Source organism: Erpetoichthys calabaricus, chromosome 15, assembly GCF_900747795.2.
Source record: "Erpetoichthys calabaricus chromosome 15, fErpCal1.3, whole genome shotgun sequence".
Lineage (NCBI taxonomy): Eukaryota > Metazoa > Chordata > Cladistia > Polypteriformes > Polypteridae > Erpetoichthys > Erpetoichthys calabaricus.
In genome coordinates, this window is record NC_041408.2 from 26042479 (window position 1) to 26065230 (window position 22752).

A 22752-nucleotide genomic window follows, 5' to 3' on the forward strand; every position below is an offset into this window, starting at 1 on the left:
CCTCATACCATAGAGATCTTAGATCTGACAAACTCTTTACAAAAATCATGTGTTTGAACAACCATTGTCAAATTGTCATATGGCAAAGCTCAGTTTTAATTTTGATATGTTTTAAAAAGCATTTTTTTCTTTAAACACATTTAAAACAAAGAGTAGTGATTCTTGCTTCCCATACAAGGTGGAAGCATGTCCCCCTTTAACATTTAGCAAATTAGATTTTCACATTAGTAACCGGGAGCTATGACAACTTTGTGATCTTTTCAGTATTTCTCTGTTCAGGTTTTATTTTTGACCCATTTAAATTATTCATACCCATCATGATTTATAATCATTGACTCCAAGACGTTTGTGAACTCCCCAGATGTTTACTTCAGCTCTAGAGTCAAAAACATCTTTATAGGCAAACCTTTATGCATATTTGTGGCAAAAAAGTTCAAATATTACCTAGACTTGCTCAGTGCAGGCTAAACAGCTAAAACATACGCTTGAAAAAGGCTTGTGACTTTAATTGGACTAATTGCTGTCCTACACCAGCAGTGCATCAAAGTGATTAAAAAGGCTGTTGGTTTACATAGGACAATCACAGTGCGCGAGGTACAACTTGAGAGTTGGTATGCTTAAGCTGTGTAATATACCCTGTGAAACCACATTTAGAATAAAGTGTACGGTTTTATTGGCCATGTCACAAGACTAATACTCGGTCTTCTGAATATGAGCTTTATGGAGGGGTTAAAGAAATGGTATCATTTTCCCTTAAGCAAAGAGATACACTGTAATGACTTGCACACAGACTTAGGAACAAATAGAGAAATTGGTTAAGAATAAATTTCACTTAAATGCTAGCAAATATTTATTTGCACATGAAACTGTAGATATTTGGAACATGTTACATAGTACTGTAGTTGCAAGCAACACTGTGAGGAACTTAAAATCTTGATTAAAAAATTATTAGCTGAATAGCAATTTCTCCTCAACCCCTTTGTGTTCTTCTGTAATGTAATGTTTTGAAGAACAGCTGTCTCAGTGATGATACAGACACAGCACATTTAAAAATCTTTATCATAAACAGAAAAAAACATGCTAGTATGGTTGGTATAGCTACTATATCAATCAGGCCAGTTATTCATTTCCATCATTCCTTTTGTTTTATACCGATTGACAATGTGAATGGAGTACAGACAGTTTGCTCTTTTTTTGTAGAACGTTCTCACTTCCTGTTATAATCAGGTGCTAACTGCTAGTTTTACTGTCGGAGATGCTGTGTGCTGAATATGGCCCACTTTCTTCAGGAACATCAAAAAGCAATGTGTCTACTGGAGACCACGACATATTATTAGAGAAAGCTAAACTCCCTTAATATAAAATGGGAAACAGTGAAGGAGAGTAGTATCAAATATCACCAGCTTAAATGCAGGTTGGATTTTGTGTCTAGTAGCACAAAGAATGAAAGCAAGTTGTTCAGAAGTAGCTACTGTCCCAGTCAGTTTGATGCTCACTTCATCAGTGTATTTCTGAAGTACAACTCTTTCACTCTCTGATGAACACAAACTTCCAGCAGACTGCAAAAAAGCTTTTGCATCAGATTTTTAGGGCTGCTTCTCTGTCTTGCAGAAGGTTTCTGATCTGTTGCAGCATATTGCATTGGAAGCTTGCGGCACTTTATGAAAAATTAATCTTAAATTCATGCCGTCAGGATTCTGCATTTGCCACCAAGCTGCATAAATTTTCCAAAAGTAAACCTTTTTGCCAGTGTTATAGACATGGTGCAAAGGGATTATTGAGTTTACAAAAAGGACTTAAGTTGGAACAGCACATAAGTAGATGCGGTGGTCTGAAAGTTGAATCTGACCAAGCTTCAGGGAGCTTAACCACCATGGATTAAATTAATAGAAACATGTACTTCTAGAATAACAAGCTTGCAGAACAACAAAAGGACCATCTGTCTAGTATAGTAATGGCAGGCAGTGTTGGCCTCTAGTAGCCAAGGCACTGGAGTGTAACCTATGAAGTTTGTGAATTTGGTCTCTCAGGTCTTCAGATTACAGAATTCAAAAAGAATTGTACATTACTGTATCTGGGTAGGATACACTGGAAAAGGCACGGTGTATAGTACACTTTGTGTAATTTATGCACATCTCTGAGCACCCTTAGAAACAGACCAGACCTCCTTAGCTGTTCACATGTTAGGACTGTGAAGTTTCTTATTTTTTTGATCTTCTGATTACTTGTGAATGAGAAAAGATCAACATAAAAAAATTGACAATAGAATGACCACATTGTGCAACTGCTGTTTTTATCCACTTTTATTTTGCAATATGATCAATATTTTCTCATATTCAAGTGTGTATGAAAAAAGTTAAGTCACTGTTTTTATGTTTTTTTTTTTCTTTTCTGTTTAACTTTCTTAAAAAGCTAAATACAATAAGCATTGGATCAAGGCACATACAAGACTGGCCAAAGGGCATATAGTGCACTTTGGTTATCATTTGTAATGAACAATGAACTTAAAAATTGTGGCAACAGAAAAGTGGCACAGTTTTATGAAAAACTTTTTTCTTTTTTTTTAAAAAAGGACAAAAAAACAAAACAAAAAAAGTAACCGAAATAAAAACTAGACACATATATTTTGTTGTTGTTTTTTTTTTTTTTTACATTGGATGTAATATTTTATCTTAATTTTTTTACGCATTTAACACTGTGTGAATGGTGGGAGACGAGGACGATGGCATATTGTACACTGTGCTAGCAATGGCGTCTTCTCGTCACCTTGTTTTTCAAGCTTTTCACCTCTGCCTTAATAAGCCTGCCTGCCCACTGCTTTCCTAAGCTGCTCATTGTGTTTGGCTGTGTGCTTAAAATTATTCTCTACATAAATCTTAACCTCTGTAGGCAGCATCTGGGGAGCTTAGTTCTTTTTGCGGTGTAAATTTATTTATTTATTTCGGGCAGTGGTTCATATTCAGTGCCATGTAAAGCAGTATGCACTTGCCATTAAATCCTACTCGGAAGTATTCCTTGCTCCTGTTCTAAATTGATGCTGCTGCTCAGAGTTGGCTTTTCTGTAACTGGGATCATCATCATTTTCAAAGTGATTATCTTTTGTCCCTTATCCCTTCCTAGCAGCAGCTTCATGCTTGAACTTTGATACCAGCAAAGTGAAAAATAACCTGTGCTTATTCTACAAGGTTCCCAAATGTCATTTTTAAAAGTCTGATTGTTCAACACAGTAAGATTAAAAAAAAACACTTTTTCACAGTTGACAAGTCATAATCATCATATTTCAATAGAACACAAAATGTAGTTGGTCTTGAAACCTTAAGGAAAGAAAATACAGTACAAATTACTACAAATTTCTAAAATATAGACTTGTACTTAGAGAGCAGGTGGCCACTTGCCAATGTAAATGCTTCATAAAAAGTTCTTAAATATAAATTATATGGCAAATGTACAGAGCCATTTCAATCCAGTGTGTAATGAGCAAACAGTACTTCAAGTCACATTCATATTAATAGTCAATAGTGCGGGACATTGCTCGCTATCATGAGTGCGAGTGGTCTGAGTCTGGGATGCCACTGTCTCTGTAGCTCCTGTTGCTGCCACTACTTTCACTATGATTGTTCTTATATAGACTCAATCCATTGGGTGGGAATATTGTGTGTATTACAAAATCCTCTTTAGACACAGGTTCACTGTTAATTGGGATCATTTGGAAAGAGGTCTCTCGAATTTCTAAGATAGAATTGTCCTTCTTTGTCCCAGCTTCAGCGTAATCGTCCTTTCTCCTGCGGCCCTTATTATAGCCACAGTTCCTGGAAAACAAAGAGCTATTTCGGTGAACATACCAGCACACTAAGGCAAGAATTATAACGGCAATGAGTGCCACTGCTCCTCCGATGATGGCAGCCAAAGGCAAACTTGAATTTTTGTAGGGCTCCTTCTCTTGTTCTCTGTTGAGAGTTGTAGTAGGGTTATATGTTTTTACTGAGCCAGTCTCAGTTTCAATGCAAACTGGGGTTTCATCCGACAGGTATAAATTATTGGTTTCCATGGGAACCATGCATATCCTGTAAGATGACTCTGGTTCCAGGGCTGTCAGCAAATACTCGGTCCTGTCACCTTGTACAATGGTCTCAGTAATGGATCCAAAAGCTGGACTGTGACCCATTTTCAGCCAACTGAGCCGTAAAGCTGTCATAGGTTGTGCAACTTTCCATGAAATGTGGACGTTCTCAGCACTGATAGACTTCACGTTTATTGTAATAATTTTTCGACTTGGAGAACTTGTGGTCCGATAGTTTTTGCTCAAGTCTGGCCCCTTAACCACGGGTCTTCTGGTCACAGAGGGAGGCCACTGTTCTCTGGAAGGCGGTAATGTATTTGAAACAGTCATGCTCAGAACTGTTGGAAGGATGTCTGTGTCTCTACAATCAAAAAGGTCTGTGGCAAGGTCCTTGATAGCCATTCCTTTGACTTTTTCTGGTGCCTGGCACATCAGGCCACGCACGTTGACTTTGTTTGGAAGAGTACGAAGCCAATCCCGCACCCACTTGAGTCTGCAGCCGCAATACCAGGGGTTATTGCGAAGTAATAACTGAGTCAGATTCTCCAAGTCATCAAAGACTCCCATGGGCAAACTGCTCAGATTGTTACCAGACAAATCCAGCCGGTACAGCTGCCTGAGATAAGAAAAAGCATTTACAGGTATCCGATTGATGTGGTTTTCCTGCAGTTGCAGCTTCTGGAGGTTGAAGCCTGGCAGGTTCTTTGGCGGTGCAGTAAGCGAATTGCGTACCAGTGAGAGCTCAGTCAGATTTATTAACTTTGCAAATGCCATCTCTCCAATCCCATTATTGTTTAAAAGGTTTCCGTCTAAAACCAGACGTTTCAGATTTGTAAGATCCTGCAAGGATAACTCAGAAATGGAAGATATCCGATTATCATCAAACCGTAGCTCTTCAATAGTTTTTGGGAGGCCAACGGGTATAGTGCTGAGGTGATTGCGAGAGAGGAACAAAAGTCTTAGGTGGTTGCTGTCACGAAATGCTCCCTCCTCTATACTGACAGCCGAGACGGAATTATCATCCAAGTGCAGCTCCTCCAGGAGTGGAATCTGAGCCAGAGAGTCATGGGTGATAGTCCTTACATTATTTTCCTGCAAGTGGAGCTCCTTGACATACTTTGGCAAGTTGGTGGGAAACTCGTCCAGGTTGTTGCAATAGAGATAAATTCTTTCTACCTTGTTTAGTTTACGCAATCCAGTAGGAATGCCAGCATTGTTTATCCGGTTATTTTGTAGATACAGTGTTGTAGCATCCTCCGGAATGCCATTGGGAATGGATGTAAGACCCCGGTCATTGCAGTAAATAAATGTTCCATCACAGCGGCATGACAGCGGGCAGGCTGCCACATTACCAAATTGTCCCGTTAAACTAAAATGTAATCCAATTTGGGGCCAAATGACAAGAAAGCTGAGATACTTACAGAACATTCTTAATCGTGACATTTTATTATGGAGAGCAGCTGGCTGATCCTCAGTACCCTGGAGGACAAAATACAGAACAATGCATTAATATGCAGAGGAACGCATTGACAAACCATTGCCATTGCCTGTTTGGAACAGCAAGCATTAACAACTGGTATTAAAAAGCAAATGTTAATCATTAGCAAGACAGAAATGTGGTTAAGAGTAACGTGCATATGCTTTTGAATCTGACGTGGTGTGTGTTTATGTGCATGTGGCACTTAAAATAATTTAATTCCCGTTTTATTGAAATTTTGTCTCCAAAGAGCATCAATTCTAATGAGTAAATGGTTAACTAGGAAAGCAACTAAAAAAGAAAGGTACATTCAGTTCATCCACATAGGCAAATTAAGTATATATTTATACATATTCACATAAACAAGTAAACAAATTCACAAACACTAAAATATGTAAACAGCCCAATGAGCAACTGCATTTGCAAATACATAAATATATAACATACATATGTAAATAAATGAATAAGCCAACTTTACTAATTTGAATGCTAAGTAGCTAACATGTAAATGTATTACATACCGTACAATCTAATAAGTCAATAAACACATCTATATATATTTGTGTTTCATGATTTTTTTTTTTCCTTTTGTTTTTACAGGGTGCAAGAGTCTATCCCAGCAGCACTGGGTGCACCCAGTTCTGAATACAACTCCAATCACTCACACACACTCACACTCATTCTGGGCCAATTATCTCATCTCTGGGCTATGAAAGAAAACCAGAATGCTTGCAGGAGGCCCAAGTGAACATGGGGAGAATGTGCAAACTCCACACAGACCCAGCAGGAGTTTAAGGCAGCAGTTCTATTATTGTACCACCATGCTGTGCCAATCAAATAACTGTATCCTACATATATAAATTAGCTGCAGAGATAACTAAATACATGCATATTAAATGAGCAGATACATACCTAGAAATAGACATAAAGCATCAGACATACCATGGTAACTTACAAGAAGACTAAGCAAAAGGCCTGTGCATTCATTCAGATATAACCAAGCAAAAATGTGTATACATCCATCCATTATCCAACCCGCTATATCCTAACTACAGGGTCACGGGGGTCTGCTGGAGCCAATCCCAGCCAACATAGGGTGCAAGGCAGGAAACAAACCCCAGGCAAGGCGCCAGCCCACCGCAGGGCACACACATACACACACTAGAGACAATTTAGGATCACCAGTGCACCTAAACGGCATGTCTTTGGACTGTGGGAGGAAACCCATGCAGACAGGGGAGAACATGCCAACTCCACACAGGGAGGACCCGGGAAGTGAACCCGGGTCTCCTAACTGCGAGGCAGCAGTGCTACCACTGCTGCACGGTGCCATCCAATGTGTATACAGATTAGTAAAGTATTAAATCATCCAAGTAAAAAACATAGAGAAATACTTATATGCATGAACAATAACAGTAGCTTAGTCACAAAGTCCAAAATAAGTGTTTGTATGTACTGTATGCATGTATGTATGAATATTATGTACTGTACATACACTGTATGTATATATAAAAATGTTTTTCTTAAGTTGTTTAAGTTTTAGTTGTTTTAAGACATTTTTTAAGTTCCCTCTGTCATTTCCAACATTTCTTTAATTGCTATGCTGAATGCCTTTGCTTTAGCCTGTTTCAACAGCAGCAGTGCCACAAGGACACATAAGAGGTGAGTGTTGACAAGGTGTGCTAATATAAACAGTAACCTCAATAAGTGCGGCTGCAAGCCTTGTGGTGAGTCAGGTACTTGTATTTATTGTTCTACCTTAATCCTTGCACTCAGACTGTCTCGAGGTCTTCAGTGGAGTACATTTATTAAATAAATCTTAAAATGACAGCTTCCTGAATGTTTACGTTAAGTGACATAAACAAAAAGTTATCAACGGTTCAAACAGATGAGCCACTTAACGTACTGTTTGTACAATGAAAGAACGTCTCTCACGCATATGAGATGCACTTGGATATAGATATGTCCTGCTTTTAAGGGCCACTAATTTGATCTGGGTTGCCATATCCTTTAAAGGTTAATAGTTACTCAGAGGTACAGGATAAGAAAATAATAACTTGGAGCATTCAGTGTATGTATTTACTTCCCATTTCGTAATTGGAGATTTTTCTATTGAATTAAGCCACTTGAAAAAAAAAACACCCATGAAATTTCTAACCTGTATATAAAACATGACATTATTAAACCTAAATTAAATTATTATTCATGATATGCAGCATGTAATAAATAAAATGATCCCTTTGTCCAGTTTTATTTGAGTCCCTTAAACTGAACGCTTATAGACAAATATTCAAGCTTCTTAGGATTTTTGAAGTCTGTTTTTTTTTTTCTTTTTGTATTGTTAAGACCTTTTGGCATGGTAATTTAAATATTTCCTGCTAATTAGCCATATATACTTTTATTCTGACAGCTTTGTGCTCCTGTCATGACCCCTTTTGTGGACAACTGGATTTATAAATTGCATTTTAGTCACCCAGCATGCAAAAAGGAAATGCATCAATATTCGTCATACCTGATTTAAAGTCCAGGGTAAATCCAATGGTTGCTGAAATCCTATCAGCAGCAGCAGCGTGGAGGCTGTTGAGATCCTGCCTTTCAGCTGCGACCTGATAAGATCTAGTCTCTTTGGTCGTCCTTCGTCCTCCCAGTGTTTGCACTGTGACACTGCTGACCTGCTGGCTTTTCCTGCAAATTTTAGTAATCATTCCAACAAAGGTTTAACCATAGCAGATAAATGGACAAAAACTGGTTTTCTGTACTGAAATTAAAAAAAGGAGGTGGCAATTCAGTTAAAATTAAAAAGGCTGTGTGAATAGGCTGCTTTCTTTGTAATCGCTAACAGCCGTAGCACAAACTAGACCATTTGTAACTCTTCAAAGCTCTCTTGTGAACCATAACTGATAAAAGCAGCATCTTCAGTTTCCCCTCAGGGTAACCATTCATGTTCCCGAGGCTTCACTGCTCTTGTCCTTTCCAGATAAGTTAGGTCTCGGTTATCCACCAGGAAAGATCCAAAATTTATTACTTTCGGCAAATGGAATAGTTCGTTTTCCAGACAAACTACAGACACTTGTATTCCCCCACAAGCTAATCGCAGGTTGAAATCATTGCCACCAGGATTATTTTTTTAACTTCCTATTTTCCAAAGGCAAAGAAATCCACAGGCCATGTGCTTCACTGTTGTCATTCTGAAGAAATAATTGGCTTCCTCTGTTTCACCCTTGGTCCGTCTGTGAAAAAGCAATTTGTAAAATTGACAAAGTTAGCTGTGTGCCTAAATTTATTCTGATATAATTAAAACTGAATGCATCGTCCCCAACAACAATTACTGTTGACAAGTACAGCTGAAGGGTAATAAACAGCAGAGATATAACATCATTACTATGTAAATATCCAGTATGTTAAAGCGATTCAGCCATCTTGCCAGCAATGGGCTAGTTTTAAATACAAGTCCCCAACACTCACAATGGTTTTTAAATGCATTCTAGTCGGATCCCCTGCAACTCTCCCCCTACGACCCTGCTTGTACACTTTCCTCATTTTCTAGAATATTTAAAGCTTTAGCCCTGCTGAAAATTCATGAGACACAAGCCCCATTTTAAGGGGCCACTTCAGAAAGTTTTCAGCAAGGCTTCATTCAGTTGCATAGGAGTTGACACAAATGGACAAATTAGATATTCAAATAGCTGTCTGAGTATTGGTTGTAATAAAATTTTAGCCTCCATTTGGAATTGGAGGAGTTATGATAAAGCCAGAGTAAGAAAAGCAATAAATAGTTGAGTGAAATATGTCGGTGAATTAATGGACTTGAAACACTTATGAGGGAATTTTGGTGTTAGTGTGTGTTGAGAGGGTTTGGGTCTTTACCTGGCTCGGTTCCTGACTTTCATCCTATTTGTTAAGACACCTGTATAACAGTTTAAAATGTGCCAGCCTGTCAAAATGCAATCCATCATGCAATACCCTAACTCCAGAGACTTTCTTGCATGAAGGGAGTTTGATTTTGATGGCTGATAATCTTTGAATGTAGCCCTCAAAACTATCCTGTGGCAAACACTAAGGGGTTCACGCACACCTCTAAAATCACTTCTGGTAATGTGGTTGTGATCCGATAAGAATTAATCCTGCACTGCATGGCGCTGCAATTTTCTAGTGAAGTTATCCCTTTCTGATATTTGCAAAAAATGAAATATTGAATGGCTATAGGAAGTTGCCATCCCTTCATCTTTTTAACTAGCCTTTGTTCCCATTTATGTAAAATAAATTATGCCAGTGCCTTCATTTTGGGTTCAGGGGGTAAACTCCAACAGACTACATCTGGAATCTGCTATCCAGGTTAACTTTTTGATTGTTTGCCATCCTGAGAGGGGAAATAAATCAAGGGTTGCAGTATGAGATTCTCATACATACGAGACTCGTGACTTTTTGCCACTTAATAGGAAGCAAACAGGATTTGGAAGCTAATTGAATTTTCCGCAGTTGAAATCAGAACTTGCTCTGGATTCATGCAAGCAGATGACTCTTTTTTCCCCTCTCCAGGTTGCATGAGCCAGGATGGCCTTTCAGCTGTGCATGGATAACATTTTACTAAAAAGGGAACACTTGACCCTGGCGATAGAGTGCTGCAACTGTACTTCTGCTTCTCCCCACAGTAATTACAAAGCATCCAGCAAGCCGAGCCACAGTCCTCGAAATCTAGCCAGTCTGTGCAGAAAAATGAGCACTGAATAATAGATGTTTAAACTCACTTTATCACAGGGAAGGCAAAGAAGCGGGCATCATTCAAAGACAGTTGGGGTAATCATTGCCACATTTAACTTTCCTGTTTTAACCATTTCTTACATTTTGCCCAAGACACAAATATGTACCCCCTGCAAACCCAAAAAATTACAGCTGCAGCAGGTGAATAATACATGGCTGCTTCAAAGGTGGCATAATAGAACCATTCATATAAAATGTATTGATTCTGTGAAGAGTAGAGACAGATTATTTTGTGTTCTTCAAAGCTTCGCAGGCTTTAAAAAAAAAAAAAAAAAAAAAAATCAGTTAAACCTCCTGGCACGGCCTGACAAATGTATATACAGTACCGCATTGAAGATTAATGATATTAATCATAGTGCAAAGCACTCGAGGAAATGCACTTCTTATTTGTGACAATATTTAATCTGCCCGCCATGCCCTGTGATGTCCTATACATACTTTAAATTAATTTAATATCTGCCACCTGTGAGTGTAATCTTTTTCCGTTGGTGGACGAACCTGTTCTATAGCTATGAAAAATGTGAATGACTTCTGCTGGCCTTTAACTTTCCCTTAATTTATCTCGAGTGTTAATTATTGTTGCACTTGTTCTATTTTTGCTTTGTACACAATCGTTTGACTAGTGGTGGGGTTTGGAAGTTTGTGTGCCTTATGACACACTAATTGAAAGACTGCAAGCTTGCTTCCTTATTTTTCTGCCTTGTTAGTTGTAGCATGGTATACGTAGCACTCTGTAATCAATTTAAGGGCTCTGCTGCCACAGACTGTTTACGTATTTATCTACATATGTATCTATTTCACTCTCGCTCTCTCTCTCTCTCTCATATGTATATATATATATATATATATATATATATATATACTGTATATATAAATAAAATAGAGAGATTATTTTTCATTAAATGGGTTTAAACAATGAATGGAGGCCCACAATGGACCAGAGCATGGTGCATGACGGTTTCCTTCCTTGCAAGCAGTGCTGCAGGGATAGGCTTTGATCCTCCTGAGACCCTAAACTGGATTAAGCAGATTTCAGAGTGATATGTTAAAAATGGATTGATGGAACTTGTGTGTGTGTATGCATGTATGTATTTATCTAAGTTGCTGTGATGGACTGATGTCCAGTCCAAGACTGGTTTATCCCTCACACCCTGTGCTGCCAGGATAGATGTAGCATCCTTAGACCAGAAATTGTTTAAGCAGTTTGAGAATCTTAAATTATTCATATTGCTATTTTTTGTACTTGGCCTCTTTCTATTCATGAACATAGAGAATGTAAACTTTATGCACAACACGTGTAGCACCTTGCTTATCTGTCACTTTTTCTGCTTGCCTTTCCATTCACCTGTTTTCTATTTCTGCATTTTTTTTCTGCTCATGAAGTATGGAGTGTTAGCATATTCATTATGTTACTAATGGGGACTGGTACTTAGTGGGACTTTAAAGCAGCTGGATTCTGCCATTTCCTTCTGCGAAATAGCTCTTCATCTGGTGTGGTGACGGTGCTGGCTTTTGGGTGGGGGAATAAGGAGAAAGTCCTACTCAAAGTGAAAGCGTCTAAAGCTCATTATGGTTTGTGTGTATTGGAGGATTTAATTCCCTTCGCCCAAATTACAGGCAGATAAAAGGCCTGACTGTGGTCTTTTGAAAGTGGACACCATTTCTGAAACCAGGATTAGCTGCACTGTTGTGAATTTCTTCTAAAGCCTCCTCTCTAGCGTTGCGTCAGAAATTGTATGCCACTGCTGTCTTCCTACCCCCATCCTTACTTTTTGCTTTTCTGATGAAAAGGAATGTCTTTGCATATCAAAAGCTACTCCGATCTTGTCCAAATAACAGCCGGGGGAATCCCGCTGCCTTGCTCAGTCTCAGTCGTGCTTCATTCTATGGCTCGTGATTAGTGAAGCTGCTTTGAGTAAGTAAAATAGCAGAGGATGGTGAGCTTTGGGTTCTTGGTGGGGGGATGTACATTAGGCACCTCCTTTAGCTTAAGACCCACTGCTTGTCCTAGACAATTAAACCACAAGATGAGAAGTCAAAGCATGTAAGGTGGGAAAGGACTAGTGCCCCCTGCAGCTCTGCACTGGCCATTCCTACTGCCACATGGTTTACTACTGTCTCATGTTTATTGTACATTTTGCAGCTTTAGAAGCAGACGGAATGCAAAAAAATGTTCCCAAGAGTGAGTGCCTCACTATAGAATCAGCATATTTTTCTCTATTAATTAAGAGAAGAGCAGAATAAACAGCACCAGCAACACCTGGCCTCTTCCCCCCAGCGTATCCTCTACGAATCCACATCACACAAGTCGGCAGTGAGCACGCCGGGTAGGCTGCTTGCGGGTGAAAAGTGAACTCTAGTATAACACACACAAATGCTTGAGGCCAGCAGCCTTCAGAAATCCCACATCTGTTTCATTCAGAAGAAGCTGTTCTTGTGTTACAAGCAGCCTAGCAGGATCCTCGTCTCTACAGAATCTCTGCATTCTAATTAATTCACACAGTTTTAAGCCTTTATTAATAAAAGTACCATTTTTAAATGTTCATTTTAGAAAGATCCCTTCTATGTTCCTTCTGTGTGATGTAGACCACTCCAAAGCTGTGCTTCCTTTACACTATAAATAAGTTAAATCTCAGAAGGCTGGAGCAGTGCCGTGTCAGTGTTTAGAAAAATATTATGGAAGAACTTTGGGTCCCTTCCAGTTTCATTTTGGAAATATCGAATGAGGCTGTCTTTCACTGTTTCACAGAGGAACAGAACTATGTACCAAGCGGAGCCATCTGCAGGGCCCATAAGAAGCTCCTTAGTATTTCACTAGATTTTATTTGTTTATTTATTTTTTAAAATATTTTTTATTGAATTTATTAAAAGCATATAACATTCTATATAATCAAGTCAAACTTAACTAAAATCAAAGCAACCCCCACCCATGAGAAAGAGATTTTAAACGGTAATCACCATTATGTATAGACAGCATGAGAATAATGCAGTAATACTGCACCAAGAGAGAAACTTAAACTAAGTAATAGTAGCAGTTGTTATCCACAATGGAGAAATGGGTACACAATTGGCTTTGTTTACTGAGACATAGCAGAATTTAAATTTTAAAAATTCAACTGTTTTCACATTCTTATTTTTTATTATTACAACATTAACTAGTGCAATAGGCTGATGTGCCATCCAGTATTGACTCCTTCATTGTGCCCAGTGTTGCCAGGATAGCTTTCAGCCCCTGTGACCCTTAACTAGATTAAGCCGGGTTGAGAATATATATGTACTGTATATGTATGTATATAATTGTATGTGTCCGTAATAGCTTTTCCCTGTAGTTATGTGTGGGAATACAATATATGAAATACATAAACATTCTTGTATGGATTTAGCATTTTATCTAGATAGATACTTTATTAATCCCAAGGGGAAATCTACTATATTTGTTTAAAAGCCTTTCACATTAATGCATTTAATGCATCCACATTTAGACTAGATAGTGAATGAGGTTCACATTTGGCCAGTAGAAAGTAATGCACCAATGCTAAATATGATGTTTCAACTACAGACCTCAAACCTGAAGACTTCTCTTGTAAATTTAAAGTTAAATTAAATAAAATTTTGAGCAGTTTTTCCTGAAAGGTGGTCCCAGATTTATTTATTTTTTTTGATTGACATAAATTTGACGCTGTTGCTAAAATTAACCTTGTACCAGGGTTGACAGGATGGGTTCATAAGTGGAGGATGTAGGTGCAGCAACCCCTTAACTGGTGATGGTCACTTCTGCAAATTCTCTATTGATGTCTGATTATTTAACAATCCTGTTTTTGACTGAACATTGTCAAAGAGACTGCCCTCATGAATAATTCAGCATTTGTAGAGTAAAGTGACATTCCTGCTTTAAACTCAAAACTTGTCAAGGGGAACCCTTACCTCGAGTCAAATGAACAAATGAAAAAAATTACAACACCCTAAAGTGAGCTTCCTATGTAATTCGAAAGTGTCCAGGTCCTGATAAACTTTTACCTAATAAAGCTGATTCAGAAGACAGGTGAATGGATAGACATAACCTTTCTAACTATTTGAGGTGCAGACATTTGCATTTTTCTTTCTTTTCAAAAATGTGATTTTTGGATTATTTAACAGTAAATCAGAAGATGAATTAATTAATGAAGCTCAAGGACAGGCACTTAAGGTAGTTAGTGCCAACCAATAGCTGTTGTGGTCAACAGTTGACAGAAGACGAAGAAACATTTTTTTTAGTCTGAAAAACATTTTTTTGCATCCTCCACTGCTTTGCAGTAGTTATTAATTTAGTATATACTTTGAACAATTCAGTAAAGTTTTCAGTATGTCAAGTTAAATTATGGATTTCCTAAGCAGTATTTGTCCAGTGGTCTGTATCTATTGTTTTATCTATCTGCAGTGGTCTATATTTTGGATATTTTTTTGTGTGTTACAGACTTGCATATGTGAGTTCAGGAGGTACATATTCAGGTAAAGTGAAGCTGGTCAGGTATAGTCTTCAGAAGTCAATTTTCTTCTCTTCACAGTTGAGTTTTAAAGGTTTCATTCTGATTAGTGTAATTTTGTGCAGCTTCGCTCTGAAGGCTAAACACAAGCAGCAACTTGCAAGTGCAGATGTACATATTTTAAGCCAAGATTATTTATTTTCTTTACTAATTTCCTTTATGGACAGATTTTCTACACTATTTTGTCCCATCCAGTAGAGACCTGCTCCTTTGGAGGGAGGTACTGCATGTATAAAGTAGACTTTTCTAAGCACCTGCTAACTGATACAGCTTTGCTAATTGGATTGTTATAATGCATGACTGCCCTCTGCTACAGTAACTGAAAAATTGTGGCATGTTTTTTAAGTAAGAGGATAAAAGCAAAAAGCTTTTATAGTTGCGCCCCCTTTGCAGTAGTCTTGCTGACTTGTTTACTGTTACTGTAATATTTCCTAATGTGTATTTAAACATTTTGATGCCAACTACTGTAAAAGCTGCTATATAAAATACATAACGATTGATAAGACAGCAAAGCTGCTGGAACATCTGTTTACCACTAAGAAATAACTAACAGTTCTTTGATACTCAAATATACTTTTACAATGAAAGGAATGTAAAAAGCAAACAACTAGCAACATTCTAGAAATATATATTTTTGGGACAGTGTTGTCCTCGGTTTTTTTCAGGTGAAACAACAAGCCTCTGGCATGGCCTTGATTCCAAAGTTCACCTTAGTAGTATCAACCCTGATTTGTTCCTCCAGTCTCCTCAATACCAGAGGGCTTGCTTCTGTTTCCTCTGCAGAGTACTGTTAGAGCACTTGCTCTGTATTATGCTTCACTCTTTGAGCTGTGGGCATTGCTAATGAGGGCAGCTTTGATGTTAAATGCACCAGGCTGCAAAGTCAAATGCAGCAGCTAGTCTTTAAATGCATGTGTGATACATCAGTATTTTGTTCTCTTCACAAGCTTGTGTGGACTTGGATGTGCTAGACTGGCCACTTGAGCAAGCTGTGCTGCATATGAAGTGCCGAGCAGCTTTGAGCATGGCTCTCTGTGCCTTACTTTATCATCAGATTTCAAGAAATCCACAACATTGTTTGAAGGAAGAACAGTAAGATTTTCCCCTGTTCAGGTGGTTCTGAGAGACTCTCTGCTCTACTGGAGATTGCTATTTTATTTTTCTAGCTTTCTTTCTCTCCCCCTAACCCCCCCCCCCCCATTTTACTTTTATGCCCATAGAGATTTGAAAAAAATGGAAATCCTCAGTTGTGCAGTGATAGTACTGGTAACACTCAGCTTATTTCTAATGGGTGAACTTGTTTCCACTTCATTTATTTAGACTTGTAAAGTTAAATCGAGCATCCCTAAAACAAAAAGAATGTACATAGCAACTCGTTCACCTCTCAGCAGAACACATTAGGCTTTGATGGCAGCGCATGCCTGTAACTCGGGCATAGATAACCAACTGGCATTGCTGGAAAATTAGTGCCATTCTCTTCTTGTTAACTTGAAAAATGTTTTTGGGTAAAACCATGATGCATGCCACCTTATGTAAGGGCATTAGAAATACTATTCAGATTATGTTCATGCCTAGGGCTCTATCTGCATTGCAGTCAATTGGTAAAGCACGATACTGAAACACTCCTGAGTTATAGTTGCAGCCTAAGTTGATATGTCATAGTTAAACTTTTACCCTGATTATTAAAGGACACAAAATGATTTGATTGCTTGTAAAATATAAGATAGTAAGGATGAGGGGGAGAACTGGCTGTGACATCAGTAACTCGCCATAGCTTGCTAGATGTGATTGACTGTCCTGGCTAGTCGGGTGTCTCCTTCCTCCCATAACACTCCATGTGTGTCCCTCCCAAAGCCCCATGCTTGGTGGGACAGGATGTGACCCTAGGGTGTTCATGTTTCTAGATTAAGAAAAGTGGCACAAATGAGCAGTAATACGACTTAGCAGTGATAAAATGCAGAATGTAACTTTACGGGTTTCACAAAAACATGGCTTGTGATATTAGAATGATGTCTATTACCTAGGGCAAAACACAATTGCAATTGTACTTTTTCCAGACCATCATTTGTTGGGTTGGGCATGCCTTTTAATTTGGTGTTCACAACAAACAAAACCAAATCAAAGAAAATCCCTGCATGCCATTGTCTATGCAGAGTCCCGTATCAGCAGGCTCTGTTGGCAATCCTAGTTGCCGCCTTGTGTCTGGGAGTTTCTTTGTTTAAACCAATTAGAGGAGACCTTTTATATTGAATCTCTTTAGCCATATTCATAAATATGTGCACCTTTAGAATATTCTCTAGTAACGTGTGATCATTGTGGCAAGAGAGGAGAGAACAAAGGTGGCTTTGTTCTAATAAGTGTGACTTTATCTGGGGAAACCCAGTCCCACTGGCCCTGAAAGGAATATACTGTGCACCTCTAGAGGATGCATGAGGATTTAGGAGATCTAAAATGATCAGCTATAAATAATATATTTGCAATTATATAACTGCTCTGCAAATATTAAAATGTTTGTGTGTGTGTGTGCATTACTTGGTCTGGTTCACAAACTGAACTGGCAACATTGTATTTTGCAGTCTGTTTTCTTCAACATTAGGTCACAAATGCCTAACCTATGAAGACAGAGCTCATGCAAAGTCCTATATAGCAAACTGGCCTCAGAAGAGTGTTTTGTTTTTTTTGTTCATAACGTACAGTGCTTTAAATGGAGCATTTTCTGTTTCCTTTCATTTATGAACAAATAAGGGAAGCAGTAATCAATCGGCAAAATCCATAATGTTTGCTGGCCTGTCATGCTTTTGTATCCCTAGAGTCTTTTCAGTTCAACAAGTGATAAGCCTCTTCTCTTTCTCTCTCTTTTTTTTTTGGTGTCACTTATGAAGTGTAAGTAGTTTCTTCTTTTTTAATAGAGTACAAGTGTGTTACAAAAACTGCTGATTTCTCTTAATAAGTGTGTAACGTGCTGTGCAGAATCATTTTTCATTTAAGTCTGTGTAAAAATTAATAGGGAGGCCTGTACAATAAAGTGGAGATTTAGTGGACTAATTAAATCCCTGTGGTTCAATTCTAGCATTTTGGGCTAATCCAAAACCTGGCTGTTGCCTGGTGCAATGTGTTGAACAGATGAGGCCAAAGATTTCTTTTGTTTACTCTTTCTGTTAATGTGATGTTTTCTTTTGAGAGACGAAAGGAGTTGGGTTGTGGCGGCATAGTTTTTGCCCACTTGGGGGTGGTAAGCACTGCAAGAAGCCAACCTTTCAAGAGGCACAGGTCAGGCGTTTACTGCTGGTGTCCACTTTACTCAGCTTTAATTACGACAAAGCTCCCCATGGAGAAAAAGACCATCGAGTTCAGGGAAGAAATGTGTAAATTGTTGGAAAACTGATTTCCTCAGCCAAGCTTCCTGAGAGAACCTCTCGCTCCTAAATCTGGAACCATGTTATTTGTGCCTGTCAGCAGGCTATCCTCACATAACTTTTCAACAGATAATTGTCTTCAAAATAGTTATGCGATTGACTGCATGTTGTTTTGATTTTTCTTTGCTTCAGTAGGTGTTTTAATCTATGCTGCAAATTACTGTTTGAAATTTAAAATTAAACGTTACGTACAATTTAATGTAATAATAATATTATATAAAACTAGTCATGTTTATAACTAGCTGCAAATATTGATCATTATCTAACAAATATTTGTGTTTTGCAATGGGTCTAAGCCCGAGGATACTATTTTAAAAAAAAAAATCTATATCTTAAGTGAACTAATCTCAGTATAAAAAGATAATACTTAAAGGGTGGTCTTTAGCATTGCTTAATAAACCCCTTACTACCTAAAAGAATAAGCTATGGCTTCAAAATTAAATGTAATGAAAGTTAGTGCTGTACTAGAATCAAATCAAACTTTTGCTTCTTTGCTCTAATTTAAATAGTAACAAATGCATGAAAGAGTGTATCTGTATAAAAACAAAGTAATTCAATAATACACCCAGATGGAGAATTGTTACATGAAAGTACACCTTGTTAAAAGTATGTTTTACATAATATTGAGATAAAATGTATGTAGGCAGGATTGTGTACATGAATTTATTTATATACAATATTCATACATGCATGCATGTGTAAGGCACAGATGTTTTAATAATACATATGTACAGTACCCACACCATGAATATGTGTATATGTTACAAGGACACAGACACTTTATGCCGGTGTAATATATAATAATTTATTGTGTAAACCAAAAATTAGATAGAGCAGGTTCAATAACTAGATGAATGTATGTGATATATGCTTTGTAATGCAGCTTATGGTGATGCCTAATGTAAAAAGCTTTGTGTAAAATTATATTTTGTATGTGTATATATACAGTGTATATGTAAATTTAAACATATACACAATCAAATATTTATATGTGTTTGTGAGGGGTCTGTATATATCATGTCCTACTATCTCTCCCTCTTTCTGTGTATCAGTGGTGCATCAAAAATAAATTGTTTAAATAATTTTAGCAATTTGCTACTGTTCATAAATTAATTCAGTTTGTTATACAAGAAAAACTTTGTACACAGTGTTCAAAGCTGTCCTAACTCTGATTATTGAAAATCTGTATGGTTCTCAGTCATGCAAAAATAACTATAAAGCTTGCAATGGGCCTTATTAATAGAAAGCTTGAAATCCAATTAGCATTGGGAACTGGTGCCAGACTGTGTCTTTCCTGCTTGGGACAGTGTGTGCATATGTGGCTTAGAATTGTAGCTGCTGAATTGGTTTTAATATAGATATAAAGTGATCTAATCTTTTCTTTCATGTAACATTGATTATAAAAGAATTATTGTTCATTGCTGATTTTTTTTTTATCGTCTGTAGGCTGAAATGGAAAGCTTTGCAGAAAATAAAAACAAGTGTTCAGTCTTTCGTTAGGATGCTTCAGTATAGTATATGGGTGATCTAAAAGCTTTTAATATATTTTACTTCTGACAAGTCGGGAATATTTACAATGAGTGGTGCTGGTATTATACGCCTCTCATCATCCACAGACCACAAGGACCATCTGATTGCTTCCTTTTTTCAGTATTATAATACAGGGCTAGAAGGTTTACAACATAAAACCAGGCTCGTCTTTTTTAATCTTCGAAACGATGTGAGTACTTCACTCATGTGCCATGCTTTAACTCATTTTTCTTCCAGAGCATGTTAATCATTATGCCAGTCACATATACCATCTACCCAAGCTATGAATTTCTGACTACTCGATGGGGAGGCAGTTGTTGGTATAGTTTATGTAAAGATTTACCCTGTGCATAGTCATTATTAACTTAATTGAGAATGGACCATCAAACAATAACATGTGAAGGGTTACGATTGCTGGCTTTGGATTTTTTTAATAGTTCAAGCTGAAAATAGGAGTGAGGGGCCTTTTTCATTTCGAGATTGAATTTTTAATATTGAAATAGATTGCACTGGTGAGAGGAGAATAATTGATTTGTTTTTGTAATTAGCGACTAGTTATTGAAGGATGGGTAAACCAGATAAATCGGGGCTCGTTTCTTTTTAAAAGTGAATTCAAGTGAAAGCCAGAGTCTTCCACAGATTCCCCCTACACATGCACACACACGCACACGCTCTTACTTTACAACGACAATGTTTTATACGCATGTATGACAGGGCATAAAGAAGCAGTCCAATGTGTGTAAAGCGCCTTGCCGCGTGCCTACTCGAGAGCTGTACTACTTGATACCGAAAGCCGCTGCATCGGAGGCAGGCTGTATATTAGGAGCGACGGGTAATGCCGAGTTGACGCCCGCAGGCAGGCGTGTGTGCCGCCGCATCTCTCACTTTTGTGCCTTGTCCTCGTCACTGAAACGATTGGGATGCTGCATTTTCACTTGGAGGTAGTGACAAGTAGAAGCCTACCTTACCACCCCCACAGACGTACAGTGAAAAAAAATAAATAAATAAAAACACTTACCTCAGGGAATAATAAAGAAATAAAAAGTTAAATCCTGCTTTGTATGCAGTCGATAACAAATATATCCAGTAAAGTAAAATGGATGATAAAACGGAGCTCTCCGTCTACACTTCCAAAAGCATGAAGCGGGAAAAAGTAAGCAGCTTTAAGAGCGATGTGTCCGTGAGTTCAAACATTCCTTTGATACTGGGGCGAGACAGAATAGCCCCGCAGTCCGACACAAATGTGAATTCAGAGCCGAACTGAGCTGCGCTACAGACTAGCGCTGATGTCATACTGGGGGCGGCTCGCTAGCGCGCACCCGCACCCCATCTCCCCCCCCCCCCCCCCCTCTCTCTCTCTCTCTCTCTCTCTCTCTGTCTCCCCCCCCCCTCGCTGCGTGCTCCCGCACTTTCGATCTCCTGCAAAAGAAGCCTTATTGGCATGGAAAGAAGTTTAGTGCTGCGACTCGTTATTAATACAACACTGTAATAGTTCCAGATAAACAGACATTCAAAAATACGACGTCACTCTCAAACACTCTTGCTGTCTCAGATTTTAAGCCCATTTTCTTACACGCGGTCACACTCTTTCGATTCCGCTCCCCCAAATTCGAAATCATTCACTTTTCACGTTTCTACTTTATGTCATTCTCACGTACGGGCGCGCGCGCCCACCACAATGACTGATCCGAAACTGCGCCGGTATTCGGCACTAGAGGGAGCAAAAGAAAGCAGATTCTTTTTATTTTTATTTATTTATTTATTTCCACTCACCCGTAATCCTTTGCATGAACCACTTTATACATTTTTTCCCTGATTAAAAATCTGGTACTTGTTATACTGTATTTAATTTCTCACTTATGTTATGTCATTTAATTCAAAATTGATCCTTTTCTTCAGTGTTCATGTTCAGTATTAATCCATCCATTAACCAACTAATTTAATAGCCCATAGTTACAGAGCCCGGCGTTTACCCCTGTAGTATTGATGCAAGGTGGCGACCAGTCCTGAAAGGGGTCTTAGGCAGAAACCTACACTCAGTATTGCAGGGATAATACCAAAGAAAGTCACCAATGAACCCGATATGCAGGCTTTGGGATGGTGGAGGAGAATGTGACCTGCACACATGCCCAAGTTTGAACCCAAGACTCTGGAGCTGTAAGACTTCAGCAATGACCAATGCTCCATGTCTTTTGGCTGTTAAGTAAAAACATTAGTTAAATATTAATGTGGGCCTATGTACAATACACAGTGATTGTTTCTGCAAAGTGCTAAGTAATCCATATTTGTTAACAGAACCAGTTAAGTGCATTTTTGAAATACAAGACTATATTTTCTTGTGACTTCTGTTTTTTTTCCCTTAATCTTCAATAGATTTACCTGAATTGTTTCTGACTACACTTTTCTCTTTGTTAGTAGTAGTAGAGTGATATGTTGTGTTAGCCATTTATGGATGCAATGAGAAGTGAAGCAAAATAGCATCTTTTATTGGCTGAGAAGATTGCAATATGTAAGCTTTCGAGGCAGTTCAGGCCCCTTTTTCAGGTGAGGTGTCTCATAGTTAGGTGATACAGGTGGACAATATTACCTCTTTAAAAAGTTAGATGTAGTTTGATTTTGAGTTGCAAATACTCTTGGTGTGTGGAGAGCCCTTTTAGAAAGCTGCCTTTCTTTGTGTAAATCTACAAGGTGTCAGGTCAACTAGTTTGATCAGATTATCCATATGTGAATGTATATTGTATATATACTGTGTATTGATGTCACTCATATGGCGGAGTGGTGGCTCTGAGGCTAAGGATCTGCGCTGGTATCCTGAAGGTTGCCGGTTCGAATCCCCGTCAGTGCCAAAAGAGATCCTAATCTGCTGGGCCCTTGAGCAAGGCCCTTAACCTGTAATTGCTCCAGGGGGCACTGTACAATGGCGCGCCCTGCGTATGCGAAAAAAAAACTAACAAACATTGTTGTAAGTCGCTCTGGATAAGAGCG

At 38.3% G+C, this 22752-nt stretch overlaps 2 protein-coding genes across 4 annotated transcripts in view; one reads left to right on the forward strand and one right to left on the reverse strand.

Moving 5' to 3' along the window:
• The window catches only part of macrod2 (mono-ADP ribosylhydrolase 2), a 1343630-nt gene that overhangs the window by 264669 nt on the left and 1056209 nt on the right, over positions 1-22752 (forward strand). The gene's annotated exons all lie outside the window — the stretch shown is intronic.
• On the reverse strand, positions 2289-21070 carry flrt3 (fibronectin leucine rich transmembrane 3). Its single transcript, XM_028820322.2, has 3 exons — positions 20786-21070; positions 8050-8767; positions 2289-5539 (listed from the first exon to the last, which is right to left on the reverse strand). The coding sequence occupies exon 3, from the start codon at positions 5501-5503 to the stop codon at positions 3539-3541; it is 1965 nt and encodes a 654-aa protein (XP_028676155.1). The 5' UTR covers positions 5504-5539; positions 8050-8767; positions 20786-21070; the 3' UTR covers positions 2289-3538.

Excerpts from the sequence above, each read along its gene's own strand:
- flrt3 (XM_028820322.2), bottom strand. The coding sequence starts at position 5,503 with ATGTCACGATTAAGAATGTTCTGTAAGTATCTCAGCTTTCTTGTCATT.